The sequence below is a fragment of the Pteropus vampyrus genome, unplaced genomic scaffold (assembly GCF_000151845.1).
Source record: "Pteropus vampyrus isolate Shadow unplaced genomic scaffold, Pvam_2.0 Scaffold24, whole genome shotgun sequence".
In the NCBI taxonomy this organism is placed as follows: Eukaryota; Metazoa; Chordata; class Mammalia; order Chiroptera; family Pteropodidae; genus Pteropus; species Pteropus vampyrus.
The window spans coordinates 4,329,911-4,351,770 of record NW_011888805.1 but is presented as its reverse complement, the minus strand read 5'-3'; the positions used below and the strand labels follow the sequence as shown (position 1 = coordinate 4,351,770).

At 37.4% G+C, this 21,860-nt stretch overlaps 1 protein-coding gene and 1 pseudogene across 1 annotated transcript in view; one reads left to right on the top strand and one right to left on the bottom strand.

Moving 5' to 3' along the window:
* The window catches only part of UTRN (utrophin), a 472,032-nt gene that overhangs the window by 89,464 nt on the left and 360,708 nt on the right, over window positions 1-21,860 (top strand). Inside the window, exons 2-6 of the mRNA XM_023528331.1 lie at window positions 5,026-5,087; window positions 16,714-16,806; window positions 18,013-18,090; window positions 18,423-18,515; window positions 20,512-20,684. Coding sequence (XP_023384099.1) covers window positions 5,026-5,087; window positions 16,714-16,806; window positions 18,013-18,090; window positions 18,423-18,515; window positions 20,512-20,684 — 499 coding nt within the window. The remainder of the gene's footprint in view (window positions 1-5,025; window positions 5,088-16,713; window positions 16,807-18,012; window positions 18,091-18,422; window positions 18,516-20,511; window positions 20,685-21,860) is intronic.
* LOC111737176 lies at window positions 4,201-4,319 on the bottom strand (annotated as a pseudogene).

Sequence of the window (21,860 nt, the reverse complement as noted above, 5' to 3'; positions counted from 1 at the left end):
TGGGCACTTTGGGTGGGTTAGGCTGGTTCTCAGCTGACACATAACATTTTCCTCCACTGTTGAAAATGATGAAAGTTTTGTCTACAGTCAAGGTGTGGCCGTGGACTTCCTGGAACCCAAGGGCTCCATGATCGTAATGAGTTTTGGAGCAGAGTGGATGGGTTATGCAAGCTAAGTTTTTGTTTGTGGTTGCTACTTGCTAGGGGGGTAACTGGGGTGATTCATTTAACTTTGGGTCTCAGCTTCTTATTTGAAAAGTACAGTTGTTTCCTCTTCTTTCTCACTCCATTCATCTCCACTTTTCCCAAAGAGACCATCAACTTCTTGTTGTTGTTGTTTTTTGCTTTGTGCAGAGTGAACGGAAAGTCTTTTAAATTCAGTTTTTAGCTTTAATAACTTCAAAGTGTAAATGTGATAAAGTTACAAAAATAACATTTGAAATGTTGATTATCTCAACTTCTTATATACTTAGGTAGTGTTGATGGTTTTGAAAAGCACATTTTCATTTTATTTATTTATTTATTTTTTAGGCAAGGCAACCCTTGGTTGACCTCACAGATTGCAAGAAACTAGTCAGTTTATAATCCCTTATTTTTTTATTTTTATTTTCTACGTCTACAGCACCTGGTTTTCCTAGGTGGTCTCCCATCCAAGTACTAACTAGGCCTGACCCTGCTTAGCTTCCGAGATCCTGGCGAAAAGCACATTTTTAATTTTTAAGTTTTTTCTCAGGTCCTCCGAGTATGTCAGATGTTGAAACATTTGGGAGTTTAAGTACTCTGCTAATGAGTCTTTGTTTGTCTATATATTTATAATATATTACACATTATTACTACTTATTTTTCCGTATGACATTTTAAACATATTTTTTGAATAAATTAATTAATCTTTTTCAGAGACCAACAAATTGGGTCTGAGAAAAGAAGAGGAAAATGACATGTCTAAGCCTTAGTAGTGGATTTATTTTGAGGTTGAGTCACATAAACAGTACCCAGAAAAAAAAGTGGGAGTATAGTGTGAAATGCTTTCATTGCTTCCAGAATCATCTCTTTTGCTAATACAAACTGACTTTAAGTGGTTAAATTTCTTGAAAGAGGCTTCAATAAAGTCAATCCGCGTTTTGAAGTCTTCTAGCAAGACATTTCTTTTTTGGCCTAAAGTCTAGGGACTTCTTTTTTGAATAGCTGCATTTTGTGGAATTCATGTTATTGCCAGCAAATTGGATACTCTTCAGTTGCTTTGAAAAATGTACCAGACGATCCTGCTTTCTCGCTACTAGTGGAGTTTTAATGGTGGTGTATGGGTTCCTGAGACTCTTGTGTATTTCCACAGGGGGAACAATTTCTCTGTCACATTCCAGTTTAAAATTTAAATTGAGATTCGTTGCTGAGTTTTGCTAAAGGAATTTTTAATATGCATTTGAGCTGGTGAAGTGAAAAGAAATTTCTAGTTTCTTTGAAGATTTATCAGGCAGTTTTGTTGATGTTTCGTGCTTCATTTCTTTCACCCATCACAGAAGTAAAATTCCAGGCTAGGCAGCAGCCAAGGCCCTCGGATCTGCATGAGCATGTCAAAAGCATTTTAAGAAGAGCAAAATATTTAGAAGAAGAATTTGTAAAATCAGCCTTAAGGGATTTAACACATTTTTCTTCTAATTCAGTCCCGTGTTTGTCCCTCTAATGGGGAAAGGTCATTACTGGGTAAGATTTACTAAGCCTGAAAAGGCTTTCAAAACTAAGTGTTCTTCCAAAATTAAAATCTAAAGAAAACACTTGTTTGGAAATCTGAAAGAATCTATTTCGAGCATAAATCATACTCATTCATTTAATACATATATAAGTTTGTGTTGTCTGCTTGCACATTTTTATTTTGGAGAAATTTAATTGGCTTGTTAATGGAGAGTTGAATGAATTTGAGACTTGAAATTCTGTGTATCTAGAAAGGCAAAATGATTGATCAGAACACCATGACTTAGATTTTTAGCTGTACTGCTAATGCTTTGCCAGCATATTTTTACCTCTCTGATACAGAGACCTGGGCCAAGGTTAATACTTTTAACTGTGGTGTGGAGGGCGGTTCTATACTAGCAAGTGTTCCAAATTTGTTACATTTTAATCTCATAATTGAAAAGCTGCAGGCTAATTCCTGTTCCTTTACTGAATTCCTGTCTGGTAAAAAATAAGGGGTGTGTGTGTGCGTGTACGTGTGTGTGTGTGTGTGTGTGTGTGTGTGTGTGTGTGTGTGTGAGAACAAAGGACAATGTGAACTAAAAGGCTTATTGAAATATGAACTCTTTTTCCTTCTTTAACTGTATCAGGAAAATGAATATAGAAGTAAATTTCGGAGTACTTTTGAAATATTTGGATATTAATTTATATCTTATAAGCCAATACTTTATATCTATCAATTGCTTAGGCTCATATTCAGACTTTGATTTGACCCAAAGGTCAAAGACTATTGTAGAAACATTATCTTGTTACTTTTTATAAATGTCTCTATATGGTGGGAATCTATTTTTAAAATTTTATTTCATTCTATGCATGATAAATTTGAAAGATCTTATTTATCATTTGATAAGGTGACAGACAGTCATTTCTTTGTCCACTCTGTACCTGGAGAGGAACCTATATAGTATTAGATAATTTAGTATGTTTTTGAAAATAAGAAGGCTAAATGGCTAGAAGAGATTAAAAAAACCCAAAATGTAGTATTATTTATCCCTTAGAATTTTTCTCATTTTTATGGTCAAACGTTCTTAAGTCGTATGAATGTTATGAAATTAAGAGAACTTAATATTTATGAGCTCTCTCTCTCTCTCTCTCTCTCTATATATATATATATATTTGTTCATAGCATTAAAGTATAAAAGATGGCAACATTTACAAAAATAAATCCTTGTAAAGTAATGGGACAAATGCTCTGAACACTAATATTTATTAAGAAATTTATATTGGCGGGGCCGGTATAGCAGTCTCTACAGGTTGACATGTCTTGTTGCCTTACAGTCTGTGTATGATCTCAGCTCTGTCCCTCTTGGGTGTGATGGTCAAGGCTGGGATGGTCAGAGTGTGTAAACAAGTCCTCTTGGTTAATAAATGGCTTATATGTGGCATCGATCAGATGACAGAAAGCCTGAAACCGAGGCTGATGCTGCTTACGGTCCTTTCTGGAGGGAAGTCCTCCCCTCGGCACAATTAACACGAAGAAGTTTCTTAGAGAGCAGCTTTGCCCCCTTCGTGTCTCAGAGTCAATCTCCAGTTAGTTACCTTTCAGGATCGGTAGAAGTGCACTCTTTTTTGAAGCTGCTGCTGTATTTATTCCAGGAGTGACCTTTTAATTACAAAGTCTTCTTCCAGAAGAGAGTAAGGGCCAAAGATACATCAGACGCAGTGAAGTTAGGGGGTGGACTTTAATTATGCCATTAGAGATGAGTGAAGAGGTCCGTGTGGAAGGCGGCCCTTCAGATTGATGCACAGAGGGCAGAGCACATTTGGGCTTCTCTCCTATTGTTTTCCTGTTATCATGTGGGAGGCAGCCTGGCAGTATGGACATTAGCGGAACAAGCAATGTATTTATACACAGCCCCACGGCTCCCTGCACTGTTCCAAACGCTCCTTAGGCAGCTTTTAGAACTACTTAGAGATTGTTAACATGCTGCTTTGTAGGATGTAAGCCAGCAATAACTCTTGCTGGCTGTACCAGATAATTGGGGAACAGTTGAAGAGAATATGATTAGAAGTAAGAGAAAGGGTAAAATGGATGTTTATTTGCCTTGTTTACATGTATACTATGATAATAATTGTAACAGTAATAAGAACAACAAAGAAGTGAACACCAGCTCTTTGCCAAGTATTTTTTGCTTATATTCAGTAATCCTCACAGTGCCCTTTCAAGCTAGTGCTGTTTATCCACGTTTTATAGATTAGAGCTCGAGAGGAGGCTAAGAGATGTGATGTCCCACCCAAGGCCACAGGATACCAGATCAGGATGTGGCCTCTTTGGTTCTAAGGCTCTTTGAGCTCTTTGTTATACCACCAGGCTTCCTTATAGCCAACTAAATAACTGCCCATCTTCAGGAAGGTCAGGGTGCTTTAGATTTTTTTTTTTTTTAAGGCAAGGCAACCCTTGGTTGACCTCACAGATTGCAAGGACCTTGTTAGCTTACAATACCTTATTTATTTATTCTTAAAAATTTTTTTATGCTTACAGCATCTGGTCTTCCTAGGTGGTCCCGCATCCAAGTACTAACCAGGCCTGACCCTGCTTAGCTTCCGAGATCAGACAGGATCGGGCTCGTTCAGGTTAGCATGGCCACAGACTGCTTTCGTTTTAAAGGGCAATTTTCATCTGTCATGCCTTGAAAAATGAATTTGTAGTCCAAACCAAATTTGATCATTTAAAGAAAAAATGACATTTCTCTGCTTGTAAAATGTGTAGATTGTTGTTGTAGAACAGGACCGTTAAAACCTTGTCATGTCAGTCTTACTACAGGAGAACAGGTTATGGAATTGTCTCTAAACCTTAAACAATATGTACACTAAACCTTATACTAGTTTTTGTTCTGGAAGGTGTAGGACTCATCTAAAAAGGAGAGAAATCATGTTTCTTAGTTTTTGATGGGTAGCTTCGAGTTTTGTTTTGAACATGCTAACATTTTTATCATGCTAAAGTTTTACTTAAATAAAATGCAACTCTGTATTGCATATAATAGTTCGAAAGTAAGGTCCTGATTCCATCCCACAAATGTGGATTTTACAGGTGACAATATATCAACACTTAGGATGAAGAGCCAGCTCCCTTGGGAAGGGTTCCTGATCCTCCCTCTGCTCCAGGCCTTAGCAGGCTCCATGAATGCTGAACTCGTCTGCCATCCCATTCTTCCTTAGCTGTGGACCATTGTGCCTCATGAACTCTGCTAACAGGGCTATTTCAGACTCTCCAGGATGGAGATGATCCTGTTTAGAGCCCTTTCTCAAGGTACAATATCTCATACGTCTCCCTTCTCTCTCTTTTTCCCTCTCACAGATGAACACAATGACGTGCAGAAGAAGACTTTTACCAAATGGATAAATGCTCGATTTTCAAAGGTAATGGAGACTTTCAAAATTTTATGATGACTCAAATGCCTTCTGATTGATGGAATTTGTGTGGAAGTGCAGTGAATTTTCCCCACGAAAAATGGCTTAACAAAAATATGCAGATACATTTATTTTTTCTTTATTCTTTTCTAAAATAGGTTGAAATGGACATTCTGTTGTAAATTTATGGCGTAGAACACATTCATAGTGTAAACAGCTCTTTATTTTTTACCTGGCATTCTCCGGATATCAGACCATCAATTTGGCTGCTTTTGACTCAGTGAATTCTGGGAACATTTAGGAAATGAATATATTATTGGAACATTTTTTTTGTTCACTTAGCTGAAAAGATAATGATTTCATTTTGTCTGTTTAAAATCAAATTGTTATCATTCAGATGGCTGTTCTACCCTGTGCAGGAATGTTTAGGGATTTTTCATCCTCCTGGATGTGGCTAACATGTTTATCTGCCCTGTGGTCTTTTTCTTGTAAACCTCCTCACTTCTTTTCCCAAGGATCTATTCTTTCCCAGAATTTTTAACTACTTGGATCATAATCAATGTTTTGATTGATATATTTTTTTTAGAGGCAGAGCAAGCTGAAGAGTGGAATTGGTAGTGCTATTTTCAGACTTGTTCTAATACAATTATCCATTGATTATTGAACCAGTAACCTTATTGGTTCCCTCATGGGGTTGCTAGGTCATCCATAGTATTGGAATTTTGTCCTCTAAGTCTTCTTAGGTTAATGGATTATAGGATGACATTATAGCAAAATGAAAAATAAACGTTTCTCAGAGAAACACCATAATGGTGTTTTAAAAGTATGAAAGCTATTTTAATTACGAATTATTTTTCAAAACTTTCTATGTGAGAAGGTTGCAAAGGTCAGGAAAGTAAACACTGGTAAATCTTTGAAGCAAAATGAGAATGTTTTCGGATTACTTTGAGTGGTCGTGCAATATAAAAATTGCTCCACATCTCAATATTTACAGTTGTTTATTTGATTGCAATGTATTTTTAGGTTTTGCAAGTTTTTGTAGAGGGATATTTTATTTCACCTCTGAGAATGTAAGGAATGTGAAAACTGTCTGACTTGACAGAAAAGTCAAGAATATAGAAGTGCTTGCACAATTGGTGGTTTTCTGTGTAGGATTATTCCAAAGTAGACATAGGCGTTTTTTGGTAAATTCGTTTTGTTCTAGAGGCACAGGTAAATGACATCTGGGTGCTTTGGTTTTCCAGTAGTACCAGAATAGTGTATTTCAGGAACTTGATATTTAACACAGAAGCTAAAAGCTTGTTTTATTTAGAGAAACAGGTGTCAAAAGTAGAGCTGACCCTGACAACATTTCCTTTCAGATTACTGCTAGTAAGAAATCAGTCAAGAAGGACCTTTGGATGAGTCTAGAACAAATTTATCAAAGAAATTATGAATAGTTATATATAAGGAGATGGAGGGCTCATGGCAATGACACTGGCCTTCATCCATATTGTTTTCATTTTTCTGGCTGTCTTAAGTCCATATGTCAGACTGCTTCCATACGGTGATCAGGAAAGGGAGACACTGTTCTAGACTAAGAGGCTTTCTTAGACTCCTTCCATGCCTTAACTCCTGCTGAGCTGGTACAGGGTTGTATTTGGGCTTGGTGTCACTTGATAGTCCAGAGGCTAGCACAAGAAAAACAAATCCTGTTGAAGGGGTTGAATTTTATGTCATTTATATTTTATCCGTGTCCTTTAGTATATCATGGTGGATTTTAAAATAGAATTATTGATTGAGTCTGCTGCTTCCCTGCAGTGTAGTTCCCTCTACAGAGAAATAAGGGCCCTGTGCTGAGAAATCCAGACTGATGACATCTTTTGCCATTTAGGAGTTTGTTTTACATTCTTTTCCTGGACATTTCTTTTGTGACCCCCTCCCCAGCCAAAGTCTCAAACACCAAGTCTCATTGATTTCAGTACCACATATAGTCAACATTGTCCATTTCTCTCCATCTTTTCTGATATCTCCTTTGCCAACTTAAATAATTGTATCTGAGAATATTTGTCTCTCCTCTCCGAGACAGTAGTATGTCCCATGGGTGCAGGGATTGTCTATTTTGTTTACTGGCACAACTTCTGGCATTTAGTCAGCACTCAGTGAGTATTTACAGGCTTAGTAAATAAATGAGTGACGATAACAGAAACATACATTTAAATGACTAATATTGTATATCCATAAACCAGTTAGAGGTGGTTGTATTGGAAAGCGATAGGAGTATGGAACTGAGAAAAATGGCATAAACTGTGCTGTTTCATGGGTATGAATACATCAAGGCTTTTGGTGCATTTATTCACAAAAACGAACAAATACAGCTCTGCGAAGTTTCCATATTTACCTGATTTCTTGAAGTTGTGCTGGAAAGATTGTTAAATCACCACTTAGATTTAATACATATGATTCTCTTTTTTCCTGTTTAGGATTCTTTAAATAGGATTCAGCTATAAATACTCAGTGAAGAAAAATGAGATTTGAAACTTAAAATCAGCTTAATTCATTCTTTGAAAAGGGATTTGGTAAAGAGCTTGAGAGTACTGAAAAATATGAATCTAAAACCATATTTTGATTTTTAACTAGATATAGAGATAAGACATCATTCACTATAAATGTATATTCTTTTTGATGTAAGTCCTTGTTAATAGCTCACAGAATACACAATGCTATGGAGTTTGGGGATCCTGAGAAGTCACACAGTGTAGAAAAACTTATGACTGTTGGATTTTGAAAAGTTATGAGGAGCTCTGAAGAAAGCGATTATCTAAAGGAGCAAAGAGTTAGGAAATTAAACACTTCTTCCTGGATATGCTGCTCATTTATTTATGACCTCTGGCAAATTATTAGCCCATTTCTTTAGGTCACTTAGTTTTTATTCCTTTAGCTATGAAACACACTTGATCATAATTTCTTGCCTCATATTGCTAAGAAATATTGAAGTGTTATTGTGAAACCCTATGGGAGATTGTGATTACTTAGGAACGCTAAATTAAAACCCTATCAGGTACTTACAACCGTGGTGTCCCTGGTCTGTGCCATACATATATTTTAAAACAGAAATGGAAAAAGAAAAAAAAAAAACATTGGCTCATGAAGCCCACTTTATTTCATTGTCTGGTGTTCTGTTCCCTGTGATTTGAAGAGCCTTTGGTTTGTTCGTGGGCTGGGCTCCTGAGAGGCAGTGAAGGCCTCATTGCTTCACTGTTGGGAAGTGTGTTCTGACTTTAAGCCTGCATTTTCTTTGGCTGGCTTTCTCAGCTGCTCATCTGGCAGAATTGAGAAGTACAAATTGCACAAGATTTTTTATCAGTTCAGTGAGGCGATTCTCAAAGAAGCTTTAACACTTAAAGGGAAGGTAGAGAATCTGCAAATTTAAAAACGCTAAACTTTAGTTTGGGCAGATTTCTGCTTTTCCCCTCTCTGAGACTAAAGGTGAGCCAAGATTTCATTTAGTTACTTTTCCAGATTTGAAATTTAAGTTGATGAAACATAAATGGGGAACTCTGTGGAGCATTTTTTTTTATAGATTTCAAGGTGAAGAGCTATTCAGATGTGTTGTTCCTTTTGGAGACAGTGGGGCATTGCTTTTAGTATCCTAGCATTTTTTTTCCTGTTTTCATGTTAGAAGTTGATGGTCACAAAAATAGATGTGGGTAAAGATGTGCAGGGAGATTTGTAGAAGAGGGTGCAACAAAGGCATCCCACAGGTGTTTAAGCCTATTTTAGGATTGTGAGAGACCGTCCAGGCTTCTTGTGTGATGATAAATAGCATCTCTAGTAGAGATTTGAGCTTGAGAGTTACTCACTGGGTCTACCATTGATTTGTTTTCATGAATATATGTATGGCAACTCAACTAATTGTTTTAGGAGTCATAACCATTCAAGTGGTTCCTTAAGAAATTTCAATTTATGTCTATTCACCAGTATCTCTAAAAAGCAAACCATAAAATGCATTCCGTATTCCTAAACAGCTTCCAGGTAGGATTTGGCTGTATTATGTAAGTTTTTGTTGTTGTTGTTGTTTTCATTTAATTTGATTTTTTTTTAGGTTGGTTTGTTTTGGTTCTAAACATTATACTTGCAAAACTGCTTATTGTGGTTAAAGTTAAAAAAATTAACATTCTGTGATTCATACATAGTGAGTACTTAATAAATGTTTTTGACTGAGACTAATTATTAAACAAATTTGGTAGTATAGGTTGAGTCAGTGTAATTGACGATCAGTTTTGGGATTGATCTGCTGAGAGGAAATGACTTTTCACCCTTCACCTAGAAAGGAAGGGATGAGCAGAGCCACCTCCTCTGCTCTTCCATTCAGCTTGTGTGACCCCACCATCTCCACCTTCAGGGATGGGTTCTGATTGGTGCAGGGCTGTGTAGGCCTAAGGCAGTGTGGACCTCTGGGCTATAGAGAGAGGATAGTTGAAGCTTGGTGCTTGGTGGTTGTGGGGGAGGGACAGTCTTTCTGTTTAACAGAGCCAGGAGACAGTGAACCCATTTTCAGCTGTACCTGGCCTAGGAAGCTTTGAGCTCCAATTGCTACAGGGAGCCTGCTAACCATGAGGGGAGCCAGACTCGAGGTGGAGGGGGGACGTTGACATTGTTATTGTTTTTCCTGTTGGAGAAATAAAAAAAAAATTATGGCAACAAAAAGATCTCTTTCAGTATAAAATACAGAGAAAACATAATTTATTATTGAATGTACAGATTAGGTTAGTTGCATGCGGGCAGTTGGTAAAAGACTAGAAAATTTGGAAGAATTTCACATAAATATACAGTAAAGTAGAGGAAAGAACGATGTGCATTTATCTCCTGGAGAGACAAGTGGACGCAGCTTGTGCGGGTCTCCTGTCTACTCCTGAGGGACTCCTGGGTCAGGTTTGAGTATTGGAGACCATTTATCTAATCCTTGACCCCAAATTTGGGCCTATTATGTTTTTAAGGAAACACCCTAAGGGGAAGGAAGGGGCAGGGCAGCTGCCTCTCTTTTATTAAACAAAGTAAATGTCATTTTATTTACCTTCACATTATCATTATCAGTGCCATAACTAATGCCTTGCCCTGGTGCCAAAGAAACCTACCTTTTGAGAAACTGCATCCTTTAAGCATTTCTACTACATTGCCAGTTGTGCATATATGAAACGAGCTGTGTTGTCTACTGTGTCTGCCTACAGACCTTGCCTGATGCATATGTGGAGTTTGGTTTATTTAGCCTACAGACCTTGCCTGGTTATCTGTTCATGGAGTAGACAACTGGCCCTGCCTCTAGCTACCTGGGGTGTCAGCCCCACATGTGGTTCCCAGTTTTATCAGTACTATCTCAGTGTCTTTGCTTACCAAAATCAAGGTAAAAAATTCCGTGTCTTGTTGTGTGACTTGTGATGCTCTGAAAGATATTAGTTGGTTTAGCTTGTGTTTTACAGTTATTGTGATTTTTAAGATAAATGCACATTCGTTGGTTCCTATGTGAACACTGCATAAATCATTGTTCTGTAGGTAATGTGGTGCTAGTGTGATCACCTGAGCCATCTTTCTCTCTTGTGTCTCTCTCTCCTTCCTTTTCTTTTCTCCCTCCCTCCTTCCACACAAGCTTCTAAATGGAATCTTATTCAGTTCTTAAGATCTTGTGGTGACTACCATGACTTCTTAAAGAGGGGGGCTGAGAGCCATGCACACACTAACTTTTTCAGTGATGGTAACGCATCTGGCTGTCAGGTGTTTAATGACCTGTTCGGGCATTTCACTGCAGTCATCCTTGCAGTCAAAAGCCATGCTACCTTCATTCTTTTGCTGTGGGGTTGAACCACAAAGTAGACGTTTAAGGTCATACAGTTTATTTTATTGGTTAAGCTACAGATTTTAAAATTGTGATGAACCTAATTTTATCAGTTTGCTTAATTTTGACTAGATTATTACCTATTATTTATTTTACATGATAATGCACATTACAAAAAATAGGTACTAGAAGTCAAGAAAATTTGCAATGACTTTTAATTTTACTACCAAGTATAACATTTTTTTGTTGTGAAATAATTAAAAATATATATTTACATGTATACATATTATAAATAACCAAAATGAGATTGTACATGGTGCTCACTGATGCCTTATTGATTTTTAAGAAAATAATGACAAGGGCCAAGAAGGGTACTACATTTGTATCAGTGTTGAGATTTGGGATTCATAAATTAAAGATTCTGATTCTAAAAATATTAAAAGAAATATTAAATTGAATTACTCATTTCTTTTTGAATTTTAAAAATAACCAACCCCTTGCAAAAAACAATCATCCAGAAAAAGAGAGCTAGACTGTAAAACTTTAGCTGTATTTCAACCGAGTAGGGGCATCAGATTTATCTCAGATTAATCTGAGAATATAAATATATTGTGGTATTTATACTATAAATGTATGTGTATGTGTACATATGTGTCATATATACCCATGTATATGACACCCACACATACTCACCCACACACATAATAAACACTGGGGATAGTAACTGATTTACATAGACTGCCTCGAATCCTGTTTTGAAAGTAGATGGGGCATAAATATATAACAGACTAGCCAAACAGTGTCAAAAGGCTCACATTTATTATTTGTTTGTAAGTTGCCATCATCAGATATGTTAACTGTGAAAGCATTTAAAAACTTATCTTTTCACGCTTTATTAAACACAGTTATAATTTGATTACTTATAATGGAATTAGATAAATCATAAGACAGATTTGTTACTGCATTTATTACTTGGTACAAACTTGGCAGAACCAAGCTAGTGCTTAAGTCCCTCTTGATGTGCTCGCCATGCTTTGTTGGTACTGGTTCTGTTTAGTTTCTGAACGCCTCGAAGGCATTTATCAGCCTGACGGGTTCAGTGTCATTGTAGCACGCCAAGGAGAGGCACTGATCAGTTTTCCAACTGGAGAATCTAAGCCCCAATTCCACCTCTGGTTAGTTGTTGGTACAAAGAATTAGCCTTTCGCCCTTGTAAGAACTCTAAACTGTACTTTTTCAATTTTACTCTCTTATTCAGTCTTTTACAATTTTTTTTTTTTTCATTACTACCACTACTGTTGGTAAAAAACTTGACCTATGATGGACATAATTATGTTTTGGGAGTAGTGAATGGGGAGAATAAAACAGTATCATATTAGAGAGGATGGAGGCCATATCACGCAGGATCTTTTGCTTCGAGTTTGGATTGTCTTTCCCTGTAAGGCGAGTCTATTAGATTGAAACAGGACATGACATGATGTGACCTGCACTGTAGAATTGCTCTTATGCAGAAGCAACGAGATCAGTTAGCCTAGTTCTAGAAGCATGGACTGGAGTGGGAACAGCCATGATGGGGAGAATGTATTTGGGAGGTAGTAATTAGAGTGGGGAGAGAGCGAAAGGGAAATAAAATGGCAGGACTCCTTTATTTTTTGGTCTGAGCAAGTATAATGACTCTGCTGGTGTTTTGCATTCAGTCACGTTCTCTAGCCCGTGGATGATGTTTTATGTGTATGTGCGTGCGTGTGCTCCTGTCTTTTCCACTGAGTTTATCAATTTATCAGAGGATTCACTGTTGACTCATCTTATACTTCACCTGTATGGGGTTACGTCCTATGCAGAGATTGCTCCTCAGTCGCCCTATAATTTGGGATGCCTGTAGACAAAATTTGTTTATCTGGCACAATGTTTTAAGAGATGACATACCAGGAGATTACATATATAAATTCGGATTTCCAGATTTTTTCAAACAAACCAGAAGTCCTCATGGCAATGGGCTGGAATTCCCACATGGCCACAGTTAGCTGGAGCTGAGCATAGCTGTTGCTTTTGTCTTTAGCGCTGGCTGATTCTGCAGGTGTGATGGGGCTCATCAGGTTTCCTTCGTTCTGTTGTACCATCACGTGTACGTGTCACATTTATTTGCAGCCCCTGCCCTCCCACAGACCCCGGCTTCTCCTCATGCATTGTGATGACAGTTTGCTTCTGTCCTCTGACAAGTTTAAATGTAAGAGCTTCAGTGTCCCAGCTGCAGGTGTTACCACGCTGGTTCCTCTTGTCAAAATGGTGGCGTTAGAACCGGCATTACGAGAGTGCAAAGAAGTACAAGGAAAAAGGGGGTAAGAAGAGGTGGCAATCAAAGCTGGTCACCTGCGGGATCTGTCACCTGCACTCATGTGGTGTTACCTTTTTAATTTTTTAAGGTTAAATGGAACCCAAGGCTTATCTATCCTCCAAGTTCAAGATTGTTCATTTGTATTACTTTGTGTTTATTGGAAAACTATGGAAATTCTCTCTTCTAAATGGGGAGGGAGGCCTGAATTTGGCATTTCCGCAGGGCCAAGCACAGAGGAGGTATTCTTTCACTGAATAGTTGTCTGACTGAATTCTCAAACTGTATTCTTCCTGTCAGAGAAGTCTCTGCACATATATCTTTGCAGAGAATTAAATATCTAAATAAGAGGTTAACTAGATGAATCAGATTTTGTTTTTATTAAATGATGACTTCTGATATTTCCAAACTTTCTCAGATTGGATCTTATGTTTAGAGCCTGTTATACGAAAGTACCTTGTATGCTTTAAAGCTGTGTGCTTTGTGGAAAAAAATAGCCTTCATTTTGAGTTCATTTAAATGTGTGACATCTCAGATGCTGTCTTTGAAAGTCATTAATACAACCCCTCTATTCTCTCCCACTCCGCCGCTGATTAAATACCTCCTTCTCTATGTGTTACAGTCCTGTGTCCTTGTAATTTAAGTAGCAGTTTAGCATAGACTTTGAGAACATGGATTTGTCACCAGATTTTGTGTTATCAGATCCTGGTGCCTCTCACTTGTCATGTCACTTTTATGTCTGAGTTTCCTTACCTTGAAATACTATTATAAGGAAACAAATAATACATGTAAATAATACATCTAAATCTCTATAAATCTCTCAGAACATGTCCAAGTGATTACTATTACTATGTTGTGGAACATTTCATGTTTCCACTGTCTGTTTTTGTATGGCCCATGAGCAAAGGGTGGTGTTTACGTTTTTAGGTGGTTGCCACAAATCAAAAGAAGAAAACTATTTTGTGACACATGGACATTATATGAAATTCAGACTTCGGAGTTCACAAATAAAGTTTTATTGGAACACAGCCATTATTTTAGTTGGCTTATTCGTTGATGTAATGTCTGTGGCAACTTTCACATCACAACAGGGTCGAGTAGTTTCAATAGAGACTACTTGACCAGCGCACACCTAAGTTAGGTACTCTCTGGACCTTTACAAAAGAAATTTTCTTACCTCTGCTGTGGGGCACAGAGCCTTGAATCACCACACCTACAGGTGCTGCTCTCCCGGGTTGTGTGGAACTTGCTCTTTGGCATAGACTGGTTCTTTCCATCTGTATCTGGGACATTCCTAAATTGTGTTTGCCAGGGATTAGTAGTATTTGGTGTAGTGGTTGGCTGTGTGTGTGGGGTCACTGTGCTTTCCGTATAAGTTTTAAACCACAGTTTTGGATTCACACGAGCGCAGGTGCTTTCCTTCACGCTGTGAGGGAGGAGAGTCACAGGCTGTGTTTTTTCCTCTTCAGCCATCCCAAAGGTGAGTGTAGGCCTTCTGAGGGTGCCAGATGAGGGTGCACACCTATAGCACCATCACCATGCCTGGGGTGGAAGAGTGTCGGGAGAAGGGGGACACAGCACAAAACATGTTTCTCATTGATTGTCATCCATATTTATATGAAATTTTGAAACAATCAAGAAAGAGTTGTTGTTGCTATAAGGTTTTTGTTTTTAAAGAAAATAAAGGCATCGTTTACCCTTGTATGAGTGAGTGATCGACTTCTAGAAAGACATGGCTGTGTCTCAGTCATCTTTGTTTCAATAGAATGTTCCACAGGGAAGCTTCCTCAAAATTTGTTGCTGAGTAAACAAGTCAGTGAACTAGGTAAGAGAGAGATGAAAAGAGTGTCTCATCTGGAAAAATTAATGCTACCTCTTAATTAAAGCCTGCTACTTTGCCACTGAGCAGCAGCAGAGCTTAAGGAAGCATCCAGTGAGTTTGAATTATGCCCTGTCCCATGGTGCTTATCTAAAGCACAGGTGTGCTCTTGTGTTATCATGTTTATTGTCTTTGAATGGGATGTATCCCCACGGCTTGTCATATTAGTGAATTCAAGACTTGGGAGATCTGTCTCTGTGAATTGACACTAACATGTACTCAGGTTCAGAGCCTGCTTTTACATTCCTTCCTGGAATGAAGCAGTGCTTATTTATTTTATCTATCTTTTCAGATATTGTTGAAATTTTATGGCACCTTTATGACTGTAGAAATATTAAACTTATGCTTGTGATATGACTGATAATATCAACTATTTGTTGAACATCTGCCACCTTAGTGTTTAATAGATGAGCAAATAGACACAGAAAGGTCAAACGATTTGCCCAAAATTTTATGGTAGATCAGAGGCTTCTTGTCTACAGTGAGGTCATTGATGGATGTTCACAATTATTTGCAATATGGACTAATATTTACATGTACGTTATTTTGTATTATGCTGTCTTATGTTATTCCATTCATTTTTGGAAGTGGATAATGGCTTTGAGAAGGAGTAAATGCTGCCCAGATGTTATTTAGCTGCCCTTGTCATCAATATTTCCTAAGATCTTTTCGTGCTTAGATAGCCCTACTTGTCTCTCCCATGAACTTTACTTACATTCTTGTTTTTTTGCTCTAAGACCAGGGTTGTTCAACTCTCCCTGAAAGGGAATCTGGTTATTTGGAGGCCGTTTTGCCGAAGGTAGTTTGGTTGGTTCAGAGAGTAGGAAAGTCAGAGGCAGCAGAGGTGCACCAGTAAATTAGTGGACAAACTGGGGTTAAAACTGAACTTCCTGTTTTTCTGTGTGCTCATTGCCCTGTTGCATACATCCATCAGATCACACACGCAGACAGGACGGGATCTGGCTGGAATGGGGTGGACCTTCTGGCTTTAGACACTAGAGTATGTTCGTCAGCGGAAGCTGATGCTATTTACTTGTCAGGGATGATAGTTTAAGAATTCTGTAAGCTCTGTCATTCAAAATACTGGACTGATACCGGACTGAGACACAGAGCCCAAAGTGTTTTAATCATTGAGAAATTAATAGTTAGAAATAGAGACCTAGCACCCGAGAGCTGAAATTGATAACAAAGTGACCTGCTCCCATAATAGAAATCAGAAAGACATCATCACGTACTATGAATGTCCAGTGCAGTGACACTTTTTATTGGCTTCTATACCCAGGTGCTGTATACTCACTTGTATTTTTAATGCATCTTTTTATCATTCCTTCTTAGGAATATATACCATCATCAAGGCATATTGACATTAACCATAGTTTTATTTGCTCCCTTTCTAATAAATAATGCAGTTTAAATCATTCGGCTTTAAACATGTTTTATGAGCTTTCAAAGTTCTCTGTATTTGTGCTTGTTCTTCCCATAAAGGCAAGCTTGAATAGTCTGCTGATCATCTATAATTTTTAATTAGAAAAAATGAAACCCTTCATTTATTTCAGGCATATATGGAACTTCTGCTACTTTATTAACTGGTGTTTTACTGTTTCTAATATAGAGTGGAAAACCACCCATCAGTGATATGTTCACAGACCTCAAAGATGGAAGGAAATTATTGGATCTTCTAGAAGGCCTAACGGGAACATCGCTGGTGAGAGGATGTTTGAGAACCAGGCTAATGGCTTGTCTTTCTCTGGTCATTATTGACACTTGAAGACCCTAATGGGGGTACTTACAATGTAAAGGCTGAAATGGGAATATTAAAAAAAAAAGCATTTTAATGAATTCTTTGATAAAGCAATATTTAGGCTTTCTTGAGAGCTCTATTTTTATCAAAGATAAAATTACCTTTAATGTTTATTGCTCCTAGTCTAGTAGAGAATTACAAAGAATGGATCTGTAAAGAGAGCATAATGCGTTGAATATTAGAGAGTGCAGAGAAAACACAGTTAAATGTTATTTAACAAATATTTAAACAGGGTTGTTAAAAACAATGGCATTTATTTTTATTCATTTTTTCAGTATTATCTTTTGTATTTTGTTTCTTCATCAAATTCCACTCTATTTCTTTACATGCAAGGTACTGTACAGAAATAACTGCTAATGAAGAGAATGCATTTTATGGGTGCAGGCCTTAACACTAGAGGTAGAATTACTATAAAAGATATAGAGAGATGCACTCCCAAAGACGAATTCTTATTTTGCCAAAGTGTGGGTTGTTACACTCTCCCTTTTGCATTCCAGATGGTGGGTAGACTCAGCTGGAGAGGCTGATGCCTCTCTCATGTAAGATTCCCTGGCCAGTGAGGCAGAAAGAAGCTACCCAGATCACCTTTCCTCAGGTGGCAATTCCTGCCTTCCCAGTGGGCCCTTGTAATGCTAGCCAGAACCTGGGATATTGTTCTGTGCACACTATAGCAATATGGAGATGATGTGACTTCTCAGTTTTTCTGCATCTACAACAATTAAATAAAAAAAGCTTGTTCCCCATAGTTGTTTGTATATTAGAATCACCAGGGAAATCCTCTAAAATTTCCAAACCTGGACTGTACCCCAGACTCCCTAAGTTGGAGTCTTTGGGAGTGGAGTCAGACAGAAGCATTGGTATTTTTAGAAACCCCCTAGGAGACTGCAACAAGGAGATAAGCTAGGGAACTACTACTTTAAGATGCTGTTGGCGAGGGAGTTTGCTTTCTGTCAACACTGGCCCTCATGTGGTCTGAGAAACGAGCCAGAGGCTCTGGGCACCAAGAAACTCTGCGCTACCTGCTGAGCTGCCATTCTGTACAGTCTCTGGGTCAGTGTTTGTCAGGACGTGGAGGGACCATCTCATTTGATTTTGTGTTTTGTTTTGCAGCCGAAGGAACGTGGTTCCACAAGGGTACATGCTTTAAATAATGTCAACAGAGTGCTACAAGTTTTACATCAGAACAATGTAAGTTTGTCACGTGACTTGTGGGGCTCTTTGGTGCCATCAGGATTATTTATTGTGAATCCAACCACCTGTTCTGTGCATTGGCCTCAACTAATTTTCAGAAGCTTTTTTTTTTTTTTTTAGTGAGAATTATTGAACCTTTTCTATGAGTGAAGGAATAGTGCTTTTTCTGATTATTTTCTCGATCCAGTTTACACATAATACATTATTGAGATTTAGGTGTACCTGATTGTCTACAATGAAATTTCTCTTTTCACTATGTCCAAACGTGCCAAAACCAAAACCTGGGCTTTTGTGGAGACGTCTTGAAAGCCATGCTTTCATTTTTGTAGGTGGACCTGGTGAACATAGGAGGAACGGACATTGTCGATGGGAACCACAAGCTGACTCTAGGGCTGCTGTGGAGCATCATTTTGCACTGGCAGGTGGGACATTTCAGTCACTTCTTCCTAGAAATCGAAAATGTACCATTTGCCTGTTAGTTTCTTAGGGCTGCTGTCACAAAGAACTGCAGACTGGCTGGCTTCAACACGAGAAATGTATTTTCTATAGTTCTGGAGAAATCTGAGATCGAGGTGTCAGCAGGGTTGGTTTCTTCTGAGGCCTCTCTCCTTGGCTTGCAGACGGCCTTCTCGTCTGTGTTCTCACCTGGTCTTCCCTCTGTGTGTGTCCATGTCCTAATCGTCGCTTCTTGTGCCAAGATAGCAGTCACATTGGATTAGCTCCCCATATGACCTCAGTTTACCTTAATGACCTCTTTAAAGACCCTATCTTCAAATACATTCGTGTTGCCAGGTACTGAGGGGTAGGACTTCAGCATACGAATTTTGGGAGGAATACAATTCAACTCATAACAATTTGGAATGGAAGAGACAAAAAGTATCTTTTTAAAATATTAATTTAAAAATTGTTATAATTTCAGACATTAAAAAGTTGCAAAAATAGCTCAAAGATTTCCCAGATATCTTTCATTTAGATTCCCCAGATATTAACAGTTGTCTGTATTTCACTGTTCTCTCTTTCTCTTTGTCTAAACACATCAGTCTGTATTTTCTAAAAACGAAGCATTTTCCTAAAAACATGGAATTCTGTTACATGGCTATAATATAACATTAATAGCGTAATAAGATGTATAATATACTATTAATTAACATGTCTTTTTAGTTTTCTTTAATCTGGAATAGATTCTTTTCTTTATGCTTCAAATTTGAAAAGTCAGTTTTGAAGAATACTGGACAGTTATTTTGGAGACTGTCCCTCCATGTGCGTTTGGCTGATATTTTCTCATGATTAGATTCATGTTACTTATTTTTGGCAGGAATGCCACTAAAGCGATATCGAATTTTTCTTCATGTATCACATCAGGAAACACATGCTGTCCGTTAGTATTTTTCTGGCAGTGGTAACTCATCATTTGGGTAATGTGGTAGCTGCAGGTGTCACCATTGTAAGTGACTGCCCTTGGTTATATATCCCTTGTGGGATGTACTTTGACCCTGTGTAAATGTTCAGCTACTTATCAAATTTTTGTCCATTAGTTTTAAGATCTGTTGATAATTCTTACCTGATCAGTTACTGTGATGATGCTTGGCAAGTGGTGATTTTCTAATTTCATTGTTTCTTTTACATTTTATTAATTGGCTTTCCACTTGCAAGGAAGAGCTTTCCCTTGTCTCTTTTTTATCTGTTTTTGTCTCACTCTCTATTCATTCATTCATTCATTCATTCATTCATTCACCAGTGTACACTCAGGGATTTTGCCTTATTTAATAAGTTATAAATTTTTACCATCATTATTTACTTTACTGCTCAAATCTCAGTGCTCAGTGCTTAAATGCTCATGCGATCCCCCTTAAATCAGCTCTTGTTTCCTTTTGATGTGTCCACATCATTCTTTGAGCACTTACTTAGAACACATGTATTACTTTAGACTAATAATGTAAAATATTAGTTCTTGATTATAATTGTTACCGCCATCAGGAAAGTTACTTAATTCTCTGGTTTTTGTACAGTCAAAAGTTCTTTCTTGCATCCTCATTTTTGTAGAAAATAAAAAGTATGTTTTCTTTCTATTAAAAGATCTTTGTAAATGTATAGTATTAAAATATTACTTTTTTAGTGTCTATGAAAGTAATGTTCGTTGTAACCAAACCTAATATGAATATTGCTTAAAATTTACCTTAATTACCTCTTTACAGACCCTACCTTCAAATATATGTACTGTAATGTATAAAGGTGAAGTACAAATCACCTCTGAAATTCTAGTACCCCAAAATAATCACTGTTAAAATGTATTTATCTTTCTAATGTTTAAAGGAAATTTTGAAATCAAAAGAATTCCAATGGTCTTATCCATAATGGTTAATTAATGTAATATTCCTCTTCAAGGACTTGTAAGCAGGCATGGTTTCTCTTAAACAGGTCAAAGACGTCATGAAGGATATCATGTCAGACCTGCAGCAGACAAACAGTGAAAAGATCCTGCTGAGCTGGGTGCGCCAGTCCACCAGGCCGTACAGCCAGGTCAACGTCCTCAACTTCACCACGAGCTGGACGGACGGTCTCGCCTTTAATGCCTTGCTCCACCGACATAAGTGAGACCTGACTCTGCTTAGATGTGCATCTCCAAATTCGTGTCTCCTCTCTGTTCCTCTTTACTGCTCCTCCCTAAGGCCCCTTCCCTACTACCCTCACCCTCCTCCCTGCACACGCTCTACCAAAACATTAAGAGAAATCATAGAACAAAACTACCCATTAAGTTTTTTTTTTTTTCTGTAGGACTTAAATGGCACAGTGCAATGTCCATGCTTCCTTCTACATATTTATAAGTTAAAAAATGTGAAATAATTCACATAGTTCAATCCCACTCATTTAGCATTAACCAGTAAGACATACAAAGAATTGTATTAGTTTTCATTCTCATACCAAAAGGAAAAATCTATAAATTTAATGCAATCTCAATTAAATATAGGAACTTGTAAATGGATTCTAATTATGTGAAAGAACAAAAGTCCAAGAAGAGCCAGTATACCCATGAAGAAGAAACGGGATGAAGTGCTTCTCAAACAGAAACCCAAACTAATTATGAAGCTGTTATTAAGACTATGTAGTACTATAAATAAACACACTAATATAGTAATAGGCTGAACCATCTGAAATTGCCAAGATTTGATCCTATTTGACATATAAGAATGGCAGTTTCATATCCTTCAACTTAACAGAATAAAGAGATCAGAAATAGCTTCATCCTGATGTACAACTGAACTGATATTGCAGATTGATAGATGGTATGGCACAATTGAATTGAACCCTTACCTCACCATACCCAAAAATAAATTTCAGATGCATCTAGGGTTTAAATGTGAAAGACGAAATTTGTTATATGTTTTATTACTGTTTTAAAATATTTATTGTCTCAAGTTTTGTTTCCTGTGTGTTCTTTGCTGGTATATAAAAACACAATTGACTTTTCTATAGCTTATATCTGGAAACTTCTTAAATTTTTTACTAATTTTAAATATGTTTCTGTAGATTAAAAAAAATTTTTTTTTAGTAGACTATCCATGCATTATAATAGCTTTTCCTCTTCTCTTCTTATTTCTTTTCCCTTCATTTATGCCTGTCCTCCAAAGCCATATTGATTTATATTGGCGATAGCAGAAAGTTTTGTTCTTGATAATGAAGGGTGTGGTTTTAATGTTTTACCATAAGAGTGACATTTGCTATAGCTTTTTTGATATACTTTTTATCTGATAAGAGAACCCCACACC